The sequence below is a fragment of the Microcebus murinus genome, chromosome 20 (assembly GCF_040939455.1).
Source record: "Microcebus murinus isolate Inina chromosome 20, M.murinus_Inina_mat1.0, whole genome shotgun sequence".
NCBI lineage: Eukaryota > Metazoa > Chordata > Mammalia > Primates > Cheirogaleidae > Microcebus > Microcebus murinus.
The window spans coordinates 27,126,707-27,150,754 of NC_134123.1; the positions used below are offsets into that span (position 1 = coordinate 27,126,707).

At 42.9% G+C, this 24,048-nt stretch overlaps 1 protein-coding gene and 1 non-coding gene across 2 annotated transcripts in view; one reads left to right on the forward strand and one right to left on the reverse strand.

Annotated features, from left to right (window-relative positions):
• VAT1L (vesicle amine transport 1 like) overlaps nt 1-24,048 on the forward strand; it is a 78,816-nt gene that overhangs the window by 23,670 nt on the left and 31,098 nt on the right. Inside the window, exons 5-6 of the mRNA XM_012749328.3 lie at nt 6,493-6,622; nt 13,401-13,616. Of these exons, the coding sequence (XP_012604782.2) occupies nt 6,493-6,622; nt 13,401-13,616 (346 nt within the window). The remainder of the gene's footprint in view (nt 1-6,492; nt 6,623-13,400; nt 13,617-24,048) is intronic.
• LOC142863007 (small nucleolar RNA SNORA15) lies at nt 9,789-9,936 on the reverse strand. Its single transcript, XR_012913894.1, has one exon. It is a non-coding gene; the product is annotated as a small nucleolar RNA SNORA15 (small nucleolar RNA).

Consider the following 24,048-nt stretch of genomic DNA (forward strand, 5'->3'; position numbering starts at 1 on the left):
ACATAGAAGTCAACAGCATGATAACCACATTTTCAAAGGATACAAGTCCAGAAGGGAGAGCCAATTTTTTGGGTGAGAGAATTAGGATCCAAGAAAGAGACAATTTGGAACGATGAAACTTAATCCAATAAAACCAAATTTAATAAGGGTGAATATAATCCTCTGGACTAGGATCAAAAAAAATTCAACTGCCCTAGAGGATAATGAGGGAGATTTTCATTTTTCTTATCTATTTAGTCATCATCTATTAATTTTTACCCTGTCTCATTCAAAATAGGACTTGAATTAGCTTTTTAAAAAATGATTAGATCAGTGATTCTATAAGCATGGTGCACAGATCTGAACCATCCGTATAACCTGGAAACTGTTAGAAATGCAAAAATCCTAGACCTCATCCCAGACCTACTGAGTCAGGAACTCAGAGATGGGGCCCAACAATCCGTATCTTGACAAGCCCTTCTTGGAATTCTGATGCACAATAAAATTTGAGAACCATTGTTAATAAGGTATAAGATTTTTAAAAATGGAAACTCCAAATCATTCATAAGGTAAGATAAAGTTGAGTGTTAAGATGACATAGAGAATGAATGCCACAAATTTGGCTCAGACCTTCCTAACAGCCAATGAATGCAAAGAAAGAAACATACCCAGTTTATATACTGTCCTGGGCTTATAAAACCCATACAACCAATCCTTGTGCTGAGATTTGTGGAAAAATTCCTATCTTCATAAAGAAGTGAATGTATGTTGTAACAAATGACATGCTCAACAATATCCCTTCAGTAAGTAAAACAATGGGTTTCTGAAGTTAGTTCTTTAGCGATGTGTCTCTTAATTGAGCCAATGATGGCATAAGACTTGTGATTTCTGTTGAGCATAAAATCAAAGTATATGATAGAGCTCTGTTGATCTGCATCGATAAAGAAGTAGTTTGCAAGAAGAGGGAGATTTTCATCAGGGTGTTATGTAACAGTCTGACAATGTTTGGATTCCCATAGTCAGTGCTGAGAAAACTGACAACCTGAGGGCAAGACAGGATGGCAAGAGCCCTAAAATCCTTTCATCTGAGCAACACCTGGCTTCATTTTACCAGGAGAATAAAAGACAAGGGACCTTCTCAATGGCTACCTGTATCTTCTTTGCTAAATCCCTTCTTTAGGTCAATTTTCATCTCAAATTGGAAAATTAGTATCACTCTAGCTGGGATGATTCCTTTGTCATCCAGCCAGTGATGTCTTTTAAGAGATCATTTGTGTCTTCATTTGATATTGTTAGCATATCAAACAATTAACATATCCCAAATGACAAGCGTACATAGCAGCCATACACACCATGGTTTATAGATAACAGAATGATATCCTAGCATTCAAAACCTCAAGCTTGGCAGTCATACAGACAAGGGCTCATATTCTCAGTTCTTGTACCTAGTATATAACCTTGGACAAGGTACTTTATTTCTCTTTCTACTCCTCGGCTTCCTTTTGCACAGAATGTAGATTAAAATGGCCCATACCTTCATGCCTAACTTGTCGCAGCAGCATGACAGGAATACCGTTTGTTGACTTTGGTCGAACATACAATGAACACAGCCAGACATCTCTCAGGAGACTTTACAGGGTGACATCCCTCACTTAATAGATAACAGAAAAGAAAGTATGAAGGCCAGGGCTAGCTTTCAGCTTCTGCATAGAGTCTAAGCATCCATGTCAGTGTATTTTACCAAGACCACCAAGCATCTCTCCCTAATTGCTAAGCTTTGAGGTTGATAATATTTGAAGCAGTGTGAGAGGCGTTGAGAGCTTTGGAGATTCAACCAAGCTCTACAGCTGACTGGTGGCAATGCAGGGACTGACGCCCATGCACCTACCTCTGTTTCCTTTCACTGTTTCCTCTTAGTCTTCTTATCCCTGAATCTTGAAATTACTGATTTCAGTAACATGTGATTTACTTGCATTTGGAATTTTATGGTGTCATGGGATATACATGTACAATCATCAAGGAATTTGGGGATCTTGACTCTAAGTCTCAGCTCTGTCACCTGCTAATTGTGCTGCCTTTGACAAGTCAGTTTTTTCATCTGAGTCTCAATGTTCACATCTATGTAATGGGAATAATCTGCACTTCTTGCTTTTCTTGGCTTGTCACAAACTTTAATGAGATTTGTATGAAAGCACATTGAAAACTGTGCTATGCTATGACAATGTAAGACATTGTTATTTAAAGGGAATGTCCCCAGATAATTTTCCTGTGTCTTCTTTCTCATGTATCTGCAGATCCCTCATCCTGTGTTTTGAGTTTTTCAGGGTCCCTTTTTCAAATCTCTGCCTTCATTCCTTCAGGATGCTGTATCTCTATGATAACTCTTTAAACCTAGCCTCTGACTAATAATTTAGTATGGGAGGAAAACTGAAACAGTCTCATATTATTTATTAAAATTATACCAATCTTTGAGAAAAATAGGATTACCTAGCAGAACATTATGTCAAGTACTCTCCAGTCCTGTTTTTTTTTTTCTTTTTTCTTTTTTTTTTTTTGCAATGATCTCAAATGTTTAAGAGCTGTATAATAATTTTACCCCTGTAGGGGCCTGAGTCATTGGCATAGTCATTGCCACCCCCAAACATTTCCAGGTAAAAAATAAAATTATTTTAGAGAATGCTGGAAACTGTAATTGTGAAGATGTATAGTTTGATATGCTCCTGGTTTTTTCTTCTGTTGTGGTGGGAAAATGAAAGTATTAGAGAGACCCAAGTTTAAGTCTATGGCTTTACTAGGCACTGTCTGTGTGGCCCTTGGGTAAATAACTTGTTATCTTTAAACAGTGTTACTTGTTTTGTCTGGGGAGGGAAATAGAGTCAATAATGTCCGCCTCAGTGGGTGATTGGGGGTAATTGATTATGGTATTTGTTTTAGTTTGTATCTTTCTGTTTCATGGGAGACCACACAGGCACCCAAGCAAAGAGGTTCTGTTGCAAACAGTAACAAAGGAAATAGTAACAAAGTAAACAGTCATAAAGGAATTTGCAGATATCTTAGCAGGAAGCATGGTGGAGCCGGACCTCCTCAAGTCTAGAGACTGGACCATCTCATTCTGGGAACTCAGCAATGGGAGTCTGTAAAGCCTGGAGCAGGCTGTTGGGTTAACTCTACTGATCTTTTTGTTTTTTTCTTTTCTTTTAATTCCCCTACCTCTTGGCTTTTTCACTTAGGCTTCTCCAAAGCTCAGGTCCACTAGGTCCCTCTAGCTCATTTCTATCTTTTGACATCCTTCCTATTGCTAAGTTCTCATGGTACTTGTTTCCCAGTTCATAGTTTTTGAGAGAACACACAGTTCTTGGACTGGCTAATTTATTCCTATTAAGGAATGAGTTCCTGCCTAGACTATGAGTGGCCATTCCTTCAACACTGGGCCCACCATTGGTACAATCACCTCTCAGCAAGGAGAAAGAGATAAGGAGTTATCAACATGGCCTCTGAACATGTCCCTTCAGCCAGGGCGGTGCGTGGGGAAGTTCCCATGAAGAGATAGTAGAGTGCATTACATGAGGGCTCCGGTTTCTAGACTTTGCTTGAATTCACATCCTAACCTTGACATTTTCTGAAGATGTGACCTTAAGCAAGTTACATAATTTTGCTGGATCTCAGCGTCCTGATCTGAAAAAAATGGGGATGATGGTTCATACCTCATGGGATTGTCTTGAGTCTTAAATAACAAAAGTAAAGCCCTTGTCAAACAGTTCCTGCCACAAATTAAATCCTTGGTAAGTGCTAGCTGTATCTGTATCAGGAGATGGTGGGTGGGCAGGCCGGAAGTAGAGACAGGTCTGACACAACATGGGAGGGTATTTCATTAACAACTGTTTATCTCCTCTCTGTGGAGATAAACTACACTCATATGCCTGCTTCCTGAGTAAAGGTGGCAATTTCCGTGACCTGACAGTATCACCAAATGCCTCACTGAGGGAGGGGCATGCTGCAGGCTTTATAAGTCAGTATTAGCCCTTCTCCCTGGGGTTTAAGTGGCTGGTCTCAATTTACAATCACCAGGCCCAATGCATGCTGATGGCGATTAAAGTCAGCCCAATTGAGCAGCATAGTAAGTGTCTGGGATGAGCCCTTCTCCAGGGGCTACCGTGTTTGCAGAATTGTCAAGTAATTTTTTCTGGTATTTCCTTACCAGGCTATTGGGAAATCATTGCCTTTCACTTAAAGGTACATATAGTGAGCTAACATTATGTGTGAAATGAGAGGGAGCGCTTGATTTGGGGTGTAGAAATTTTTCTGTTATTGTTATATAGTGATGCTTTATTTATTTGGTTGTGTAACAAAATGGGCCATTTCATAGAACTGAAGTTCAGAGATAGCTGAAGCTTTACCATGCCAGCTCTGAAACAATTGTTAACCTTTTAAAAATGTTTTATTTTATTTTTATTTATTTAGTTTTGTTTTATTTATTTATTTTGTACAGGGTCTCACAATGTTTGTTGCCCAGGCTGGACTCAAGTTAATTCCTGAGCTCAATCAGTCCTCCCCTCTCATCCTCCAAGTAGCTGGGACTGTAGGCACAAACCACCATGCCTGGATAACTAACCCTGTTTTAATGGGAATCTTCCTAAAATGTATCATACACTTCTGCCTTCTTAACTGAAGATGTGACTCTAAAAGCTACCATTTATTAAATACTTTCTATGTATTTAGCATCATGCTTAAGTGCTTTACTCTCATTAATTTTCATGACAACCCTTGAAGTTGATACTGTTGTAACCCCCACTTTACGGATGGGAAAAAGAGGTGGAGGAATTTGGTACCTTATTCAAAGTTACATCAGTAGAAGTGATAGAATTAGGATTTGTACCCAGGTCTCCTCAAGCTCTTAAGAAACTAGCCATGTTATTGGAGAACATTTTGGTTGACAAATGACCTGAATCACTACTGACCATCAAAGTAAGACTTTTGGGAGGCTACACATACAGTTCACAAATGTATCCATTACTCTGAGAATGCCTTGGGTATTTTTTAGAAGTAATTAGTCCTCAAACTGGCAACACACATTTTAGAATATCCGTGACTATTTATTCAGGAGATGTTAGTTGAGCACCTACTATATCACTTTGGGCCGGTCACATGCCATGCATTCTAGAAGCAAAGAAATATGAGACACGCAGCTGCCTTCAAGGAGAGCCTGTTTTAGAGAGACACCAACTGGAGTAATATGTGAAACTTGACTGATTCATGATCAGGAAAACTTTGAGAAGGTGGTGACTTTTCAACTCACTCTTCATGGAAGTCACCTCCTCATCTTTATCCGGTGTCTGTGAATGAGAATGATGAGTGAGACCAGGGCATGGAGGTGGAGCCTGATGCATCCTTGGCTCCAAAGAGGCCAAGGAACGTACTTGAGAAACAGTTCAAGTCATCTTGCTCAGAAAAGAAGCTGTCGCCAGTTGCTAATGGGTGTTGGGTTGACTAAGGAGTTTGTTTTCTATAACCCAAGTCTTTCTTAGATGGTGGCTTATAAAAACAGGAAGTACTTTAGAACCCCATCTGCTGGGGGAAAAAAACAATTCATGTTCAGTGGGATGTGGGTTTTCCCACGTGATTAGTAAACGGGTGTTACATGTAATTCCCAAGAGTGGTTCTGAAAAAATAAAAGAGTTTGGAGCATTGGCAGCATCAGTGGAATCAAGTATGTGGTTTTCCATGGCAATGGCTTGGATGTGTTTTAACGATCATTTTCTTATTTCAAAAGTAATGTGTTCACAGAAAATACCTACTAGTATCTCTCAGCCAGAGACAACTTTGATATTTGAAACAGACACTCCAATATCCCCGTAACTGTCAGCCATCTCTTTGACCTGTCTCCTGAGTCATCCTCCTTTAGCAGGACATAATGCAGTCTCTTGATGTTTCCTGTTTACCATGATGGGTGCTGTTTAGGCACAGTACTGGCAGAAATGTGGTTGATGATTGAGGAGAGATGGGTGATTGCTTTTAGGTCTTCTTTTTCTTTCTCCTTTTTTTCATACATTAGTTGGTGGCCATTGTGTCTGGCTGTTTTCCACGTGTCTGTTTATAACATCTTCCTAGTATATATTTCACCCTTGATTAAGTGCTAGAATGGTCTAATGATCAAGCTAGTCAATATGTGTTTTTAAAGTAAGAGTAAAATGCTGTTCTGCGAGATACTAAAGGGACCCTCTTTTGAATTAGTGTAAACTTTGCAACTATGACTGCCATTGCCAGAAAAGAGATATTCAATTATCTGCATAGAGATAATTGAATTTTGCTTTATTGGTAGCATCTAGCTAAGTGGCATTACTCTTAGGGACACTTTGCCAGAAAGATAAAAAAAAAAGGGGGGGGGGAGAGAAGAAGGAGAGAGGAAGGGAGGGATAAGAGTAGGAGAAGGGAAGGGAAGAACAGAAAACCAGGCCAGTACTTTAATATGGATCTCATTTTGGATTTCTTTCTTTTCACATTTGCTCTTCACAGTGGTTTAAACTTCATTGACTTGATGGTTCGACAGGGGAATATTGACAACCCTCCCAAGACTCCCCTGGTGCCGGGATTTGAGTGTTCTGGGATTGTCGAAGCTCTGGGAGACAGCGTGAAAGGATACGAGGTAATGTTTTGACTGTGACTTCAAGAGTGATGTTCATGTGGAATCCCTTGAGATAATAAAAGATTATGCCAAAAATATTTGAAATACCCTGTGATATGTATCGATATAGTTGTCTTATTATTGAGTTTTATGAACAATGTTTGGAATGCTAAGACTTCCTAAAAGTCTCATGCCTTTCTCACGTCCTACCTTGGTTGCTCCTGGCAACAGCCTAGCAAAGTGGGCGGGGCAAATCTCATCTTCCCCTTTATTTGTGTTGTGCTGCTATTAAAGAAGAGCATTTGGCTTTAGATTAACTATGTGTGTATAGAACCCTCCACCATTCAGGCTTCCCATTTTCCTATCACCTTGTGCTCAAAATTCAATTACAAAACACAAAAGTTCGGGGAAAATAGCCTCTGTATTTTATAATTTGGTTCCTTTAAGTATTTACTTAACTGATACATTTAAGTGATCATTTACAAACACCTAACTATTTCAAGAATTGGGGAAGTAGCATTTTGAGATGAAGAAGATCAGCAAGTCAAAGAGGAGAGAGGTACCGGACAATGAAACAGAATTAGCCATGAATTAATGGCTTTGGGAGTAGGACAATGGGTAAAAGGGTCTACGATATTATCCTGACTCCTTTTGTACTTGTTTGAAATTCTCTGTAACAAAACATTTAATTTGTAGAAAGATGTATGACCCTTCCTACCATTATAATACAAGTTAAATAGAAACAGCTCTATAAACACTGAAAATTGTGGGCAAACCAGTTGCACAAAATTGCAGTAGTTTGGAGTCATAAAACCAATGCAAATCAAACACAAGAATTCTCACTCATAACTGAATGCTCCCCTGGTGAGGAATGAACATTCTAGAACCCACTCTAATTAGAACCATGGGGAAGTTATCTCTTTTTTTCTTTTCCAGCCTCACCGTAACCCTACAAGATAAACATTATTACTGTCTCTTTGCAGGTGAGATTCAGGAGAGTTGAGTAATTTTCTGAGAGCTCAGAGGGGTAGTAAGCACTAGTAGAACCTGGATTCAAGTGCCCAGAGCTTTTTTATTATTCCTACAGTCTCATAATCTTTAGCCTTGCTCCCAGCCCCTAAATGCTGCAGGAAAGGAGAAATGAAGAAAAATCCTATAAACTGCAATGCCAAAATGCCCTTGAAATTGAATTGGAGCCCGCTTCTTAGTCTCAGTGTATCTAAGCCTCACTATGCTCTGAAAACATCAATATGTTCCAAATTCATTATGATGAATGTCTGTCTGGAAATCTCATCCCACTTATCAGTCCTTTTTGCCAACGGTTTCCAGATAATACAGCAGAAAAATGTTGAGAAAGAAGTAGTAAATGAGCTTTTTCTTTTCTTTCATATGCATTTACATTTTCTGTCCCTAGGTAAGCAATATAACCAGGAGCACGCTATCTCACCCTAAAAGTGCTGCAAATAAGAAAGATTATCTGCTTTCCCCTGTTCCACGTAGCCCCAAAAGAGAAAAGCTCATACTGCTCACTGCAATAACCCTGAGCATTGAATAAATAACCAATTATTTTAGAATATAACAGGAAACAGGGGCATTGTTGGACCTGGTTTAGAGGGAGAACATCCTATACTTGATCACGTGTGTTTTTCCTTTAAATATGATTTATCTTCCTCTAGTTAGCACTGGCTTGTTAATTATCAAACCCACCCTTCCAACTCTCTTCTCTTCAGTGACTGCACAAACAAACAAAAGAAGTCACCTACATATTTCCAATTAGGGTATGACAGAGGAAAGAACCGGTAGTAATATCTATCTCCTCTATAATTTTGACTTGAGATTGTCAGTTGTGTTGGAGATACAATTGCATGTAGCGGCACACTGAATAGCTCTCTTGGTTTGATGGATTGCAAAGGAGGATTGAAAAGTCATCACAAGTAAAGGAATAATTTTCCCAGGACTGAGTTATTTTCTTAGCAGATTCAAATAACGGAGTGAATCAGGTATTCTTTTAGAGGTGTCTACCGCTAAACTCTGAGGCTGGCGCTCATCCTGTGGCTTAGACACATTTGCCATTTTGATAATGAAATGGAAGCAATGGGGCCAAGTTGAATGAGAGACCTGGGCGCAGTCTGCCCTGCAGTGGCAGGCTGCACTGTCCAGGTGCCACCAGGTGCAACCACCGTCCAGGTGGTTGAAATACTCTAGTCTTTACTCTCTGTGTTGATGCCAGAGGCCATCAGCTACTCTATGGTATTGAATTTGTGTCTTTGGGGTTTCCTGAGTCTGTAAAGAAGAGGATGCTAGTGTTAGAGACCCTTCTTATCCTCTGATGCAAATCCTTGCATTGAACATGAGATTCCTGACGCTCATCACTTGGTCTTGAATCCTGCGAGGGACTGGGACACTCAGTGCCAGTGAGATAACCTCTCTTTCCCCTCCGTTTCTTTATTAGACAGCTGTTTCTTCTGCTCTATGAAATACAGTGAGTCTCTGCCTAGCTGTCGATCATTGAACTAGGAACTCCATGAGGTCAGGAAACAATGTGTTCTTTTAAAGAGCTAACATGCATCACTCTTTCCTCATATTCCATGCACTGTGCTGAATGCATTGCATGTACATTATGTCATTTCATCTTCACAAGGACCCTTTACTAATATTATACCCATTTCAGAGCTGAGGAAACTGAGAACTAAAGAGTTCAAACTAATATTCCCAGACTTTGTAGGTTCCCCTGTTGTGCAGCCTTATTTTGCAGCTAACTTTGTCCTTGTAGCACTTATCTCAGGTGTAATGAATTAATTATTTATCTGGAGTCAATTTATCTAGATTCAAATCCTGGCTTTACTACTCTCTAGCTCCATGACCTTGGGTGATTTAATCTCTTTAGCTCAATTTAAATGTCTGTAAAAATCTATGATCATTCATCTGTAATATGGAGCTGTTACAGAACCCATCTCATAGGAAGATTTTTATTGTTGTTAGGTAAGGGTAGAAGAGAAATGCTAAGCTACAAAGAAATTAAAGCAGTAGAATCAATTTTAAGAAAAGCAAGCACCACATGTACTCACAGCAATTTAAATAATACATTTGAGAGCTGTGATACAAGCAGCTTACATATGAAATAGCAGAATGGCTCAATGTAACTTGTACTTGGCAGCTCATGTAAGCTGTTAGTATGAATTAACATATTTGTATTCACCTTTGATAATGGGAGGCTATGGAATAAGATCACAAGTTAAAGGGTAGAGTGCTTTCTTTTTGGTTTGGGGGGATTTTTCTGCATAGTGTCTGGCTATGAAAACTGCTAATAAAAAGAACACAATATTCATCTATGCCTTCATAGGATTTTTGTAAAAATTTGGTGAGTTGCCGGATGCAGTGGCTCACATCCATCATCTCAGCACTTTGGGAGGCTGAGGCAGGAGGATCAGAGGCCAAGAGTTTGAGACCAGCTGGGCAATAGAGCAAGACCCGGTTTCTAAAAAAAAAAAAAAAATAGAAAAATTAGTCAAGTGTGGTGGTGCGTGCCTGTAGTCCCAGCTACTTGGGAGGCTGAGGCAGGAGGGTCGCTTGAGCCCAGGAGTTCCAGGTTACGTGAGCTATGAGCCACTGTACTCCAGCTTGGGTGACAGAGTGAGACCCTGTCATCACTCCACCTTCATGATGAGCCCTGTGAGAGAGGCAGGACCATCTCTGATCTACACTCCCTGAGAAACAGACAGGTTAAGCACCTTGCCTATGGCCACACAGCTCAAAGGCAAAGAACAAGGAGGATTTGAATCCAGGTTCAGGGCACTGCAGCCATTTATTTCATGGTTTCAAGAGGTCTGAGGTGGTCTCCCATGCCTGGGAAGACTGACTTTTCACCTGCAGCCAGGAGGAGATGACAATAGATATGGCAAGTCCTAGGGTTTCCTTGATTCTCCCTATACAAAAATATTAGCAATAAGACGACTCACCATGACCTTGGCTGAGGCTGCTGCCAGCTGCATGAACCAGTGCTGCCTTAAAATCCCCCTAAAATCAGTGAGAACACACATTTAACTGAAGACCAGCTCCAAGCAGCCCCAGCCCCGGCAGAGTTTCCTGGAGTTCTAGTTCATGCAGATACCAATTTTCCCTTCATACCCAGAGGTACATCCTATGAAACTTTTGGAGACTTCTCCAGGAATGAACATCTTCCCCTTCCCCATTTCTCACCCATGGAGAAGTTAGACAAGGTTCAGTTACACCTAATCCTCCATCAAGCCACCACTCACTATGTGCCGAGCACTGGGCCATGCATTGGGAATCCATGAATCAGTAAGTCCCAGTTTCTGCCCCCTGAGAGCTCCCCATTTAAAGGGGGCACCAGCCACGTAAAATAACCCAATATAACGGGACCAGTGTGATGATGAAGGGTCGTGTAAGGAATCAGGTGGAATTCTATTGAAATCCTGTTTTCACCACTTACAACCGTGTGGTCTTGGGCAAGTAATTTAACTTCTCTGAGCTTCGGTTTTCAGTCTGCAAAATGGGGACAAAAATAAAAGCCACTTCATAGGGTTGCTGTGAAGATTAATGAATGTACTAACCTTCGCTGTATAACTAGCGCCAGCCCACGGGGAGCACTCAGTAAATATAAATACTAGTAACACCGAGAAGAGTTGCCAGTTCTGCTTTTGTAGGGGGAAAGTTGGTCATTGGGGAAAGTTTCAGAGAAAAGGCAATGTCTGAGCTGAGCTTTGAAGGAAAAATAAAAGATTTTCCAAAAGTAAAGCAAAGAGAAGGGATGCCAACTGTACACACTATGGGTGCAAAGGCACAAGGGTGTGAACATGCACTTCCCCAGGTTTTTCTTGATGATTTTCCAGTATACACACCTGGGAGACTCAGAAGGTACTTGGTACCAGACAGGCACGGGGGCCAAGCCTTCCCTTCTCCTTTTTTCACATTGTCTGAACTTCCATCCCTGCTGCCACTTTGTTATTGTTGGCTAATGTTTTATTTTTACTTGTCTCTTCTCTGGGACAGACTGCTGCCACAGCCAGAGTGGAGAGCCACCCCTTCCAGTATCTGAGAAGTCTAGGGTCATTTAGGGACTAAATTGGGAGGAGAGAGAAGGAAGGTGGGAGCTGGAGCCGTAGATCACAGGCAGATGAGTCTAGGTAAGATTCTCTCTCTCTAGCAGCATCAGGGAAGATATAGGGAAGGGAAGACCTGCCTTTGTTTATGCCAAGCTTCCCAAGGATAAGGAAAGGAGATGTGAGGAGACAGTGGAAAAGTCCTCCCTACCCAGCTATCAGGACATCATGTTGATTAATTGCTTGCCTCTTTCTCAGAGCGAGCAGACCAGGCTCTGCTTTGCTCCTGTTGCTAGCAAGAGAGCCCCAGAAGACATGCTTGGACACAGTAATTTGATTCAGTGGTTCAGGTGTCTTTCCTGAATTAGGCTAACCCAACTCCTGGCAGGGATGCCCTGGCAGCTGGAGCAGAGGTGCCCAGGCTCAGAGCACTGTGGATGCTATCCCCAATTGTCCCCCCATTACCCAGGCCTGAACAGTGTCAGGATCAGTCCATTATCTTTCCTCTACCTTGTCCCCTGGTCCTTGTAGACACTGCCAGCCATATACAACAGAGGCTGTCATAGCTCTATTCCAATATACACAGACCTGGCTAAACTGGCAAGTCCCCAAAGCTGTATGGAGCTCATTTCCAGGCTCCTGTGACATTCCTTGGCCCCACCCACCCTTCCCCACATACAAAAAGCGAAGTGTAATTTGGGGAGGGCCATTGTCTGAAACATCACCATCATAGTTTCATGCCTTTGGCTTAAGACTGCATTCTCTACTAAAATATCCCTTCTAAGTGGATTTGCCTCTAAGCTCTGTCACGCATAGTACTTGCCACATGAAAATTTCAGGGAATGTGAACAATTTCAAAGCATGAACTGCACCTAATTTACAATTATATCTCCAGTGCCTAGAACCTAAGACCAAAAGTGGGCATAATGTACAAACATGGTGGGCAATTATTGTGATGTCATGGAAAGATATTTGGAATCAGACAAGCCTTAGTGTCTATGTCCTTAGGCAAAATACTTAGCCTTCCTTTGCCTCAGTTTTGTCATGGGTATAATGAAGATAATATTCTATAAAGCTATCATGTGGATAAATAACTGACATAAAAAGGAAGATTACAGAATGCATTGTTATTGTTCAGTAAGTGGTAGCTTTTCTGTTGTGATCAAAAGTACATGTAGAAAAACCTCTCATGAAGAGGAATCCATTCTCCAGCCTGGCTACAGGAACTAAAGTTCCTGAGAATCCTTAAAGGAAGGGGACAAGCTGGCCAGGCGACAGGTTGGTTTTGAAAGAATGGAGGAGGGATATGCATCATTTTTCTACCTTCACTGGGTGTCCTGATACCACTCAGGCCTCTTGCTACAACATGAATGATGTCCAGAATTTCTCAGAGGGAATGGGTCCTCAATCAACCAGCTTCCCTGGTGCTGGGGAGGAGGGGGTTGTGAGATGAAGATGAGTGGGCAGGAAAATATAGAGCTATCAACAGTTCCTCAAATCAGTCATATAACTTGTGAAACTTAAGTAGAAATTTGTTTCTTTAACTGCAAATGTATTTTTAAAAGTCATTTGTTTTATCAAAGTATAAAATAAATGACCATAAAACTAAAAAAATTTGGATACAGGTCATGAGTGTATGAGTTAAGAAAAACGATGGCGCTTTGTACCATGGACAGCTCCTGATAATGTTAATCCCACCTTGAACCTCCACTAACCTTCTGTTTCCCCATGCCCAGATCGGGGACCGTGTCATGGCATTTGTCAATTACAACGCCTGGGCCGAGGTGGTCTGCACACCAGTGGAGTTTGTCTACAAGATCCCAGAGGACATGAGCTTCTCCGAGGCTGCCGCATTCCCCATGAACTTCGTCACAGCCTACATGATGCTCTTTGAAGTTGCCAACCTCCGGGAAGGGATGTCTGTGCTCGTGCACTCGGCTGGTGGTGGCGTGGTGAGTTGACTGCTTGTGGTTTCTCTTCTTTAAGGTCACGGTGGTGCAAGTGGCATGGCACTTGCACGAAAAGGAGATTCTTACATGAGCTATGCCCATCAACAGGAGTCATCGCTATGGTTCTGATGGAGACCTCAGGGATGGCAGAGCCCACACAAAGGATTGCATTGGGGATAGGTGAGCCCAAGAGATGGTTTCTGTAGAGTTTAGGAGGGTCTCCAAGATGGCGTGTGAGGACACAGTGGCTCTCAGAGATGGTTTCTGTCAAGAAGGCATCTCAGTCTTGGTATCATGATGAAATGTTGCGTCTATCATTGTGAGAAGCCTCACAAGCCATGGACTACCAATATTACTTAAAATGCCCAAATCCTGGATGACTTACTTTTTCAACAAATTGCAGTGGATACAAGATAGTTCCTATATGAATGACATTCTTATTCATTTGTGTTCTGATGTATTTTCTTGAGTGGGAGAAAGGTACTAGCACACTGAGAATTGCACATGAATCTAAATATACCCATTTGAGTGGTCACACATATCAATGTTATCTGTCAAGTGTGTCTTTGCCAAGGGGGAAAATAATGGAAGTCAAAACTGCTCCTCTGGAGTTCACGGATGGTAGAAATTTCTTCCATGGTTTGGCTGTGCCTCAGTGCCAGTCATTCAATGCACATTGCATGCCTGCCACTTGGCAACCATTGTGTGCCTGTCACAGTCTGCTGGGGTTTGGATAGAACTCTAGTCTTTCTGAGAGTGGAAGGCATTACTCACTAATTCAGTAAATATTTATTAAGCACTTTCCATATTCTAGACTCTAAGGATATAGAGATTAATAAGAAAAGGTCCTGACACACCATCTAATAGGGTTTGAGAGGTTCTCGGAGTAGGTGATCCTGTGGTTTGATTAACTCAGAAATGAAGTCTTACACTTGGGTATATCTCAGAAGTATTTTCGCTGGAGGTTTTGCTAACATTGATTTTTTTTTTTAATCTTGTCTTTCTACAACTATCAAAATCCTATGCAATGTAAAGCACATTTCATTTTTTTTCCTTTCTAAGAAAACAAGCTCACATCCAAAACTATGAAGGCAAGGATATGAAACTTTAGGAATGCCTGAATAAGAATATCTTCAATCACTTTAGCAAATTTGCTGATGCCTTGTGACCATGAGTAAAGATATAATAAAAGCTAAACATCCCTTAGAAAAGAAATGGATTCCAGCCCCAGAAAATCTTCTAACAGCAAGCCAGCCATTTAAAATGCTGGCATTTAGGACCTTAGCATGCTCAGTACAAAAAGCATTAAAAGACTTATTTTCATAATCTCAGCATACACTCTAGTCTTTACAATGATGCTGAACTCAGTTCTTCTGAGTGTATTTATACATTGGCACCTATGCTGTTTCATATCATGTTTTTAATTTTTTTTTTTTTTTGGTCCCTGGAACAAAGAGGAATGTATCAGGGGCATGTGTCTCACAAAAGAGAAAAATAATCTCTGGAAATAACAGAAGTTTTTACCATACCTTACTCTGGGCTCACAGATCCTACCAGCAATAAGAATTATTAATAAAATACAAAACAGGTGAAGGAACTGGGGAAAAGGGATGGTGAGGCTAGGAAAGTTCTAAAGCTTTGCTGAAGATGTACAAAAATGTTGTCTGTTAGCTTCCTAATAGTGAGTGAAGATAGGGGAAAATGATTATCCCTGTTCATTTGAGGGAAACAAAGCAGTTACTAGGGGAAACAGTAACTAGCAATGGCTTTTGAGACCAGAATATTTCTCTGTGGTTTCTCATAAGAAATGTGTGCTGAAATGCAATGAACCCCCTCAACAAAACTGTTACAGTGAATTCTACTATTTCCATGTCCTTCCCTGTTAGAACTGGATGGCCCTCAAGAAGACAGTTGGCCACTACTGTTCTCATGGTGGGGGGAGGCCCCACTGGGAGCTTTTCTATGCATTCTCTGTGATGCCCTAGAAAGGAACAGAGGTGCTTCCCATCTTCATTTGCCAAATCTGATAAGTGCAGCCACTGAATATGTTGTTGCTGTAGTAGGCAGGGTGGTGGCCCCACCGATGTCCACATCCAAATCCCTGGCACCTATGAGCACTTTACTTTAGATGGCAAAAGGAGTTTTACAGTTGTGATTAAGGTAAGGACCTTGCGATGCAGAGATTATTCTGGATTTTTCCGGTGGACATGGTGTAATCACAAGGGTCCTTAAAGCTGGAAGCTGGAAGCAGAAGTGTCAGAGAGAGAGATCTAAAGATGAGACGCTGCTGGCTCTGACGGTGGAGGGAGGGGCTGTGAGCCAAGGAACGCAGGAAGCTTCTAGATGCTGGAAGAGACGGGAAATGCAGTCTCCTCTGGAGCTTCCAGAAGGAACAGAGCCTGCTAAGACCTTGATGTTAGCCTAGTGAAATCCATTTTGGACTTCAGACCTCCAGAACTGTAACATTTAATAATCTGAGTTTGTGGTCACTGGTTATAGCACCAATAGGAAATTAATACCCCCACTTTCCCTGGGCTGTGTCTCTCCCTCCCTTTTCTTCGCAGAGAGCCCATAGAGGTCTAAAGAAAACTCAGGTAGCAAATTGCAGAACTAGGATTCGTACCTTAATCTGCCTCATTCCAAAAATCTATTCTCTTCTCACTCAACAACCCAGAAAAGCTGGGAGAACCCAAATCACTCATTCCTTCATTTAACACATATTTGTTCTACCTATGCTCAGTGTTTAAAAGAGCCAAAGGTCTGTGACCCATTTCCTAACTTGATGTTGATGAGATGACAAAGACGATAAAACCTAATTAGAATAAAGTTACCTTTTGTAAATATCGATTAGGTTTATATAAAGTGTGTGGTCCTATTTGGCACCAAGACTTCTGATTTTCATCAAAGGTTGGGATGGGGAATTTGCAGACGGCATGCGAGGGACACCAGTCTTAACTGTGATTTTAAGGAAACATAAATGTAGCAAAGGAAAATAATTCAATGCAGAGCAAGACACACTCTCATTGTTATTGCCCAAGTGCTTCCACTGCTCCGTCACATCTTTGTAGACACTGTTTTCCTATGACAATAGCATGACCAGATGGGCCTGAGATGGCAATGCCCCTAATCAAATCTTTAAAATCTGGTTGAAAATTGGCTCACCATTCCTTATAGAGAAAGTAACAAAATTAAGCAATAGAGCAGAACTCACGTCAGGAACGTCAAGGGTTTCACTGTCAATCCCAGTTAACACGCCTTATCCATGAAGCTCCTGTGACTTTGAACATTTTTGTCTAGGGTATGCTCAATTTCTGGACAGTGGCATTACTGTGACTATGAGGTTGTTTGCATTTGTGTCTGACATTTGATGCTTTCCGAGTCTTTTCCGGATCTTTTCCCTTTATGGTCCATGTCATCTGAACAGAAATTTCTGGAGATGGTGATCACCATTCCCATTTGGCAGAAGCTGGTGGTTAGAGAAGTTGCAGTGATCATGAAAGTCTATGCCAGCAAGTGCCCCAAGCTTCCTAGTCCTGTTTGATGCTCTCACTGCTCCACTGCCCAGTCAGCCCCTTAGCACCAGACAGATGAGGGGGAGATGGCATGCGTCTCTCTCACATACCTCTTCGTAAAACATCTCTGGGAATGTACAAGATCAGCATCTTCCTCGCACCCTCCCTTCTAGCCACACTGGACATCTCACCCTTCTCAGAGCACCCCAGCCTCTTTGAACCTCTGTGCCTTTTCACATACTGTGTCTTCCTTCCAGAATGATCTTCTCTCTTAATTCTGATATCACCTCCTCTAAGAAGCCATCTTCTACTGCCTTGTCTGGGCAACCTTAGACCTTTCATAAAAGCTGTAGGATAATCCTCACAGTTTTTCATTTGTTTATGGGTTCATCCTCTGAGCAGCATTTCATTGGTAGGGCTGTCCTCCAGGGAAGGCAGGGAGGGTTGTGTGGTGGGAAGACGGGCAAACCTAAATCCCACCTTTCCCTTGGCCATTTATTAATAATAGCTGGGTGGCTTTGGTCAACTCAGTTTCTGTAAACTGGAAATAATAATGCCCACCTCATGGGAGGATTAAGCGAGAAACAAAGAGCTTAGCAGAATACCGACATGTAGTCTATAAATAGTAAGGAGAAAGAAAGAGAGAGATCTCTTTATATTCATAGTACTGGGCACAACACCAGATACATAGGAAGGACTTAATGAATATTCATTGAATTACTTCTGGCTAAATATTTGATGCAGAAAAGATACTACTTCCATGTATACATTATACACAGACCCTGAGATGATTGATACAATGAGACGGCACTTCAGCTTCATGACATTCTTCCCCAAAACGTATGACCCCAATTTAATCATCATAAAACACTATACAAGCCCAAATTGAGAGAAATTCTATAAAATACTCCAGGACTTCAGGATGCCTCAAAACCATCAAGGAAATGAAAACCAAAGAGAGACTGAAAAACTCTCGCAGATCAGAAGAGACAAAAGAGCCATGACAAATAAATGCAATGCGATCCCCTGGACTGAATGAATCCTAAACAGAAAAAAGGACGTGAATGGAAAACTGATGGAATCCATATAAAGTCTATGGTTTAGTTAATAGTCCAGTGCTGGTGTAAATTCTTCGGTTTTGATAAGTGGACCATAGCAATGCATAACGTTGACATTAAGAAAATTGGGGCAAAATGTATATGGGATGTCTCTGTATCGTCTTTTCAACTTTTCTCTGTAAAACTAAAAATTGTTCCAAGATACACAGTTGGAAAGAAAAATGGGCAGACACTATCTATCCAAAGGAGTCCCCTCAGGCAAAAGAATTTTCAAATTCTTCCCCTCCACTTCGGCATATTCTCCATCCCTGCCATGGTGTGGTCTTAGTTTTAGGATATTTTAGAGACAACCTAAAGACAGCTGGCTGTTCTTCTGGTCTGGCCCCAGTTGCAAACCAGGGGCCGGGGCTGGGTGAAGCATCTCTGAATCTCCACCGGGCTCGGATGAGGTTTTCTCCTCAGGCATCCAATGAAGATGTTGGCAGGACATAAGCAGGTTGAGAGAAGTGGGTCCTCACGGCAGTCTGAGCTGAGCCAGGGATCTTGGGCAGGAAGTCAGGGCTTAGCTTTCACACAGAGCTAAGGGGCTGCCACTCAATGACTGCCTTCTATTCATTACGGATGGGGCACTTCCAGCATCATTCAAACGATTTCATAGGAGACGCCCCAGGAGGGAGAGATGCGATCCACTGAGGGCGCCGTCAGGCTCCGCACAGCATCTGTGGTCCTCCCTGGGTGACCAACCAACCCACACATCATTTTAACGTTTCACCGCGAGTGCATGGGGTCACTGAGGACCCTCGGGGTGTTGAGGGATTTGGACATGGGGGGGAGCCCAACGGTGTCAGCAGAAAAATACATGACCATCTGCAGCATCACCACAGGGTGTATTTTGTTGAAAACAAAACTGCTGTTGATGATGAGAGGCTCCAACATCCAGCCGGCTACTCAAGCCAGCCACCCGCAGTTAGCCCTTCTCCAATGTGCTGCGAGTTTACGGATCCTGCGATTCGTTCCTTGCATCGTTCACTCATTCAACACCTACATATCGAGGGCCGACTGTGTAAGACACTGCATTAGATACTAGGAAAGCAGTAGCGAATGAGACAGATTATCTTCGTTTAATGTGAAGTCTTATAAGTCAATGGCAGGCTTATAAATCAGATAATCACGTGGATAACTTTGCCAAGGGCTACGAAAAGTAGATTTAATAATGCAAGCTGATCAGAGTCCTGACCTGGAGGGGGAAGGGGAGGTATGGGGTGGACTTGGGGAGGTTTCCCCGATCTGAGAATGGTGCAGAGGTAAATCAGACAGAAGTGGACGTGGAGGCAGGAATGGGCATTCCTGGGTGGTTGGGGACCTTGATGACATGGGGACAGTGAGGGCTGGCCTTCATATAAAGAACTGCAGGCAATGGGGGGGACCTTTCTTATATCTACCTCCCTCCCTCCGTCCCACCTACTGCTGCGTTACTTCTGGCCCCAGCATCCCTCACCCAGGTCACTGCAGCAGCCAGTTAAGAGTTTTCTCGTTATTCTTTTTCACTCTTGCAGCCAGAAGGGTCCTGCCAGTGTACCCACCTGCTCTTGTTGCTTCTGGCTACCATTGTTCTGAGCATAAATTCCATCCCTGTAGCTTCTGGGCATGCACCACCCTCATGATCTCTCCCTCTCTCCCTCTCTCTTTCTCTGGCCACCTTCCCTCCATTGCACCGCACTCCAGCACCACAGAAGGACTTGAAGCTTTCGTAAAGTGTGTGCCCTCGACCCCCAAAGCTCTCTGCTCTAGTTCCCGGCAGCTAGGATTCCCTTTACACAGTGTATCTGGCTTTTCTGCTTCCTCTTGTCTCTGCTCATCAAGGGGGATGGCTGAGGCTTGGGCTCTGGAGTCAGTCTGTGTCCTAAGCCCACCACCCTGGGCAAGCCACTTCACTTCTCAGTTTCCTCATTCACGTAATAGAGAGATTAACAATACATTTATTCCTCAGAGCATCTCCATGCATGTTAAATGAGCTGAGAGGCACTTAACACAGCACCAGGCATAGAGTAAGTGCTAGCTGTCAGTAATATCAGTAAGTGCTGCTTTGCTTATTTTATCACATCCCCCAAATCTATAAGTTCCTCTATCAGAGCAATGGCGTCTTACTTATTTTATTTATGTACGTGTGTATGTATTTATTTTTGTGCCTGGTCTCTGCCACATGGCAAATGCAGTAAACATTTATGAACCAAAAAACCATCACGAAACATTTTTTTCCTATATTCTAGAAGAGTTTCTTGCTGAACTCAGAAGGGCCCTGTCAATTGAGTTAATCCCAGGGGAAAAATAAAATCATTCCCAGCTCTCTTGTAAATTTCAACCGATTAAGGGGTCTTTGGGGTTCTTGCTCATCCACCCCTGGACCGTCCCTTGTCCCAGCTGTGCTGAGCCCATATCCCTCCAGGCCCCAACTAGCCAGCACATGCATGGGCACTCAGAGCTGGAAGGAAACAAAGACATGCCCCAACTTTTGTCAGTCACCAGCTAGGCTCTTTGAAAACGTGATTCATTTAACACCCCTGTAAAACCCTCTGTGTTGAATAGTATGTGATAGGGAAGAGAGCAGAGTAGGAGCTCCAAAGTCAGACTCCCTGGGTTAAATCTCTGCTCCATTTTCCTGGCCACACTAAGACTCAGTTTCCTCATCTGTCAAGTGGGTATGGTTATTAGTGCCGGCAATAGGTACTCCATGTGAATTTGGAGTGGTGCTTGGCACATGAGAAACATCCATTGCAATTTAGCTGTTATCATTTCCCAGATGAAGAGTCTCGGTGATGTTTTCAAGGCTGCGATGTTAATTAGTCAGAAGATCGAATCTGAACCCAGATACCCAGGGCTAGGGCCTCCCCAGGCAGTGCTCTTGCTACTACACCATAGCAGTGGCCTCACAAATGCCTGTACCTTTCTTCCTCTTGCCCCACCTTGTGTCCCAGGATAAGGGAAATTTCACTATAGCAAGATACCTGGTCCCCAGGAACCTGCAATGATGGGAAATGGAACCCCTGAAAATTTAAAGAGAACAAAGCGGCTTCATTCGTGTCCTTCATAAATAATCAAAGTGATGAGGATTAACTGCATCTGCATGGCAGCAGGACTGGTTCCTCCCTCTCTCTCTGGCTGCTGACCCTAGGAAACAGGCCCTTGCCTTCGTAATTGTCAGAGACGTTCCTGAGATGTGTCATGAAGTAGCTCCCACCACCCTGCTCCCGGGAACCTCTGGTGCCAACAGCCAGAGACCCAGTTCCTCATATCAGCAGTGGGCCTGAGGTTAAAAACGTTAAGTCTAAAAATGTTTCTTCCAAGCTATGTCTACGTCTGAAAAAGCCTCGCTTGATCTTTATCCTGTTTTGTTTTGTTTTTTTATTTTTATTTTTATCCTGTTTTTAATTCCTTGACAGTAAATCATGATTGGTTCAAAGGAATGACGTTTATCATAAATATTGTATAGGTGAATTTGGCCTCTGAGATAGGGTTCTCTCTTTCTCTGTATCTTTGTTTCTCTTACTCCTCTCCCTCTCTTTTTTCTTTCTTTCTATTCTTCCTTATTTTTTTTTCTCTCTCTTCCCTTCCTTCCTTCTCTTTCTCTCAACATCTGCGAAGTGCAAGCCTTGGGGTAACTGTGTTGATTCTCTGGAAACTCCATATCCAGTAAACCCAGGTCTGGTCCCACTGTGCGAAGCCCACAGTCCTGTGGATGTGACACAGACTTAGCAAAGAGGCACAGCAGCCATCAATGGTGGTGCTGATGCTACTAGACTGGAGGGAGGAGTAAGGGATGCTGTCACATGGAACACAAGGCCCTGAGCACCTGGTCTGGAGGGTCAGGGACCACTGTGCTCAGGAACTGATCTGAGAACTGGAGTCGGAAGGATGAGGAGGGAATGGGAGGAGAAAGGGTGAAAGGGAGAAGGGATAGAGTATTCCAGGCACCAATATGAGACCTGGGCCCATCAGAGGAGCTGAAATGAGGATGGCAATTGAGGAGGAGAAGAGAGAAAGAAGGGACGGCAACTAATTGGTTGGTGCACGGCCATGTAGCATGGCGGCCATTTTATCCCTATCCCAAAGCCATGTGGAGTCATTAGAAGGTTTTGAGCAGGGATTTAGTTCCTGGTTGACACTTTTACAAGATCCCAAGTTGCTAGAGGGTGAATAGGTTGGAACGAGCCAGTGTGGAAGCAGGTGAGTAAGAAGAGGTAGCTGTGCTGCAGAGTGTCCTTCTGCAACTTCTCTTTACAGCAGCTGGGGGTTGGGGAAGGGTTATGTCCAGAGACTCAGGCATCCGGGGCTCCACCCTTTGGTCTGCTATCATCACAGTGTGACCCGGACAAGCTCCTTCCTACCTGGTGTCTGAGGTTTCCTCTGTAAACATTGAGGCAGACTCAATGGTCTCTATGGCCCTGTCTCCCCTCATCAGTGACCCCATGTTTTCTTTGTCATACTGATACTGCCAGTGGACGAAAACATCATCTCTCACCTCACCACCATCCCTCCTCTAACCCTTTGCCCCTGCCATGGTCCTATTCTTTAAATCCTTAGAGAGTCAGAGAGTCGATTAATGACAGGGGTCAAGCGTTCAGTCTTTGGGGCAGACTTCCTGAATTTGAATCCTGCTTTCTATTTGGTTCCTTAGCCGTGCTTAGTTTACCCATATATGATATAATCATTGTACTTCATACCTCACAGTGTCATGTGGCTTGAATGAATCAATATGTATAAAACATTTAAACCATGCCGGGCACACAGTAAGTACCCAGTGTCACCTAATAAAACCATAGTGGTGTTTATTTTTCCATTCTTGAGATACTTCACTTACGTTAATGGTCTTCAGTTCCATCCAAATTGCCGCAGGAGACATTAATTCATTTCTTTTTATGGCTGAGTAGTACTCCATGGTATAAATGTACACCACATTCTGTTAATCCAACTCATGAATTGACGGGCACGTGGGTCGACTCCACCAACACCACATGTACTCTCTAATAATTCGGAACTAATCAATGGGTGCACATGGGCACAGAGAGAAGTAAAAGTCTCTGGAAATCAAGCAAGGAGTGGGGTGGGAGGGAGGTAAATGCCTACCCAACAGGTACAATGATATCCCTGACTTAAGCATTATAAAAGCTATTCATGTAACAAAAGCACGGGTGCCCGTGCTTTGTTATACTTTGTTATACTTGTTATACTTTGAAATAGAAAGGCAATTTAAAAGAAACTGTAGCAGATGCTGTGATATACCATCTAGAAACACCCTTGAGGACTGAGGCACTCACTCCTCTGGCTGCTGGAGTGTTGGACGTGGAGGGCTGCATCCCTCTTCCCAGAGGGGAAGGAAGCTGCCTGGCTCAACGTTTCTCCCCTTGTTGGGGCAGCTCACATCAAGTCGCTGTTGGACGCAGGGCTACAAAGGCCAGTCCCCTTACCTCAACAGGGATAGCTCTGAAGGGCTAGCCCAGCTTTAGGGCTCCTTGCGGGACTGGCTGGAGCAACACAGCCCAATGTCTCTCTCTGCCCAGTCTTGTTCTCTGCAGATGCTGTTCCTGAGCACACTGCCCAGCAAACCACCTGCACGCAGAGCTCCCTTGTCCAGGGGACCTGGGCTATGGCAATTACTGCGATGATCACTCCAAGGATCAGGCATCGTATCCGTAGCTCATGCAAACCTGCCATTGGCCTGGCCTGTTGGTAGAATTCCCCAGGAAAGAGCCTCATGTAGACCTGGCTTTGCAGCCATAAGCACACTGAGTTCAGGAAGCTCATCCTCTGCTCCCTGAGAACTCCCCGTGTTGTCCAGAACTGCTGAGTGCCCAGAAGCAGCTCATA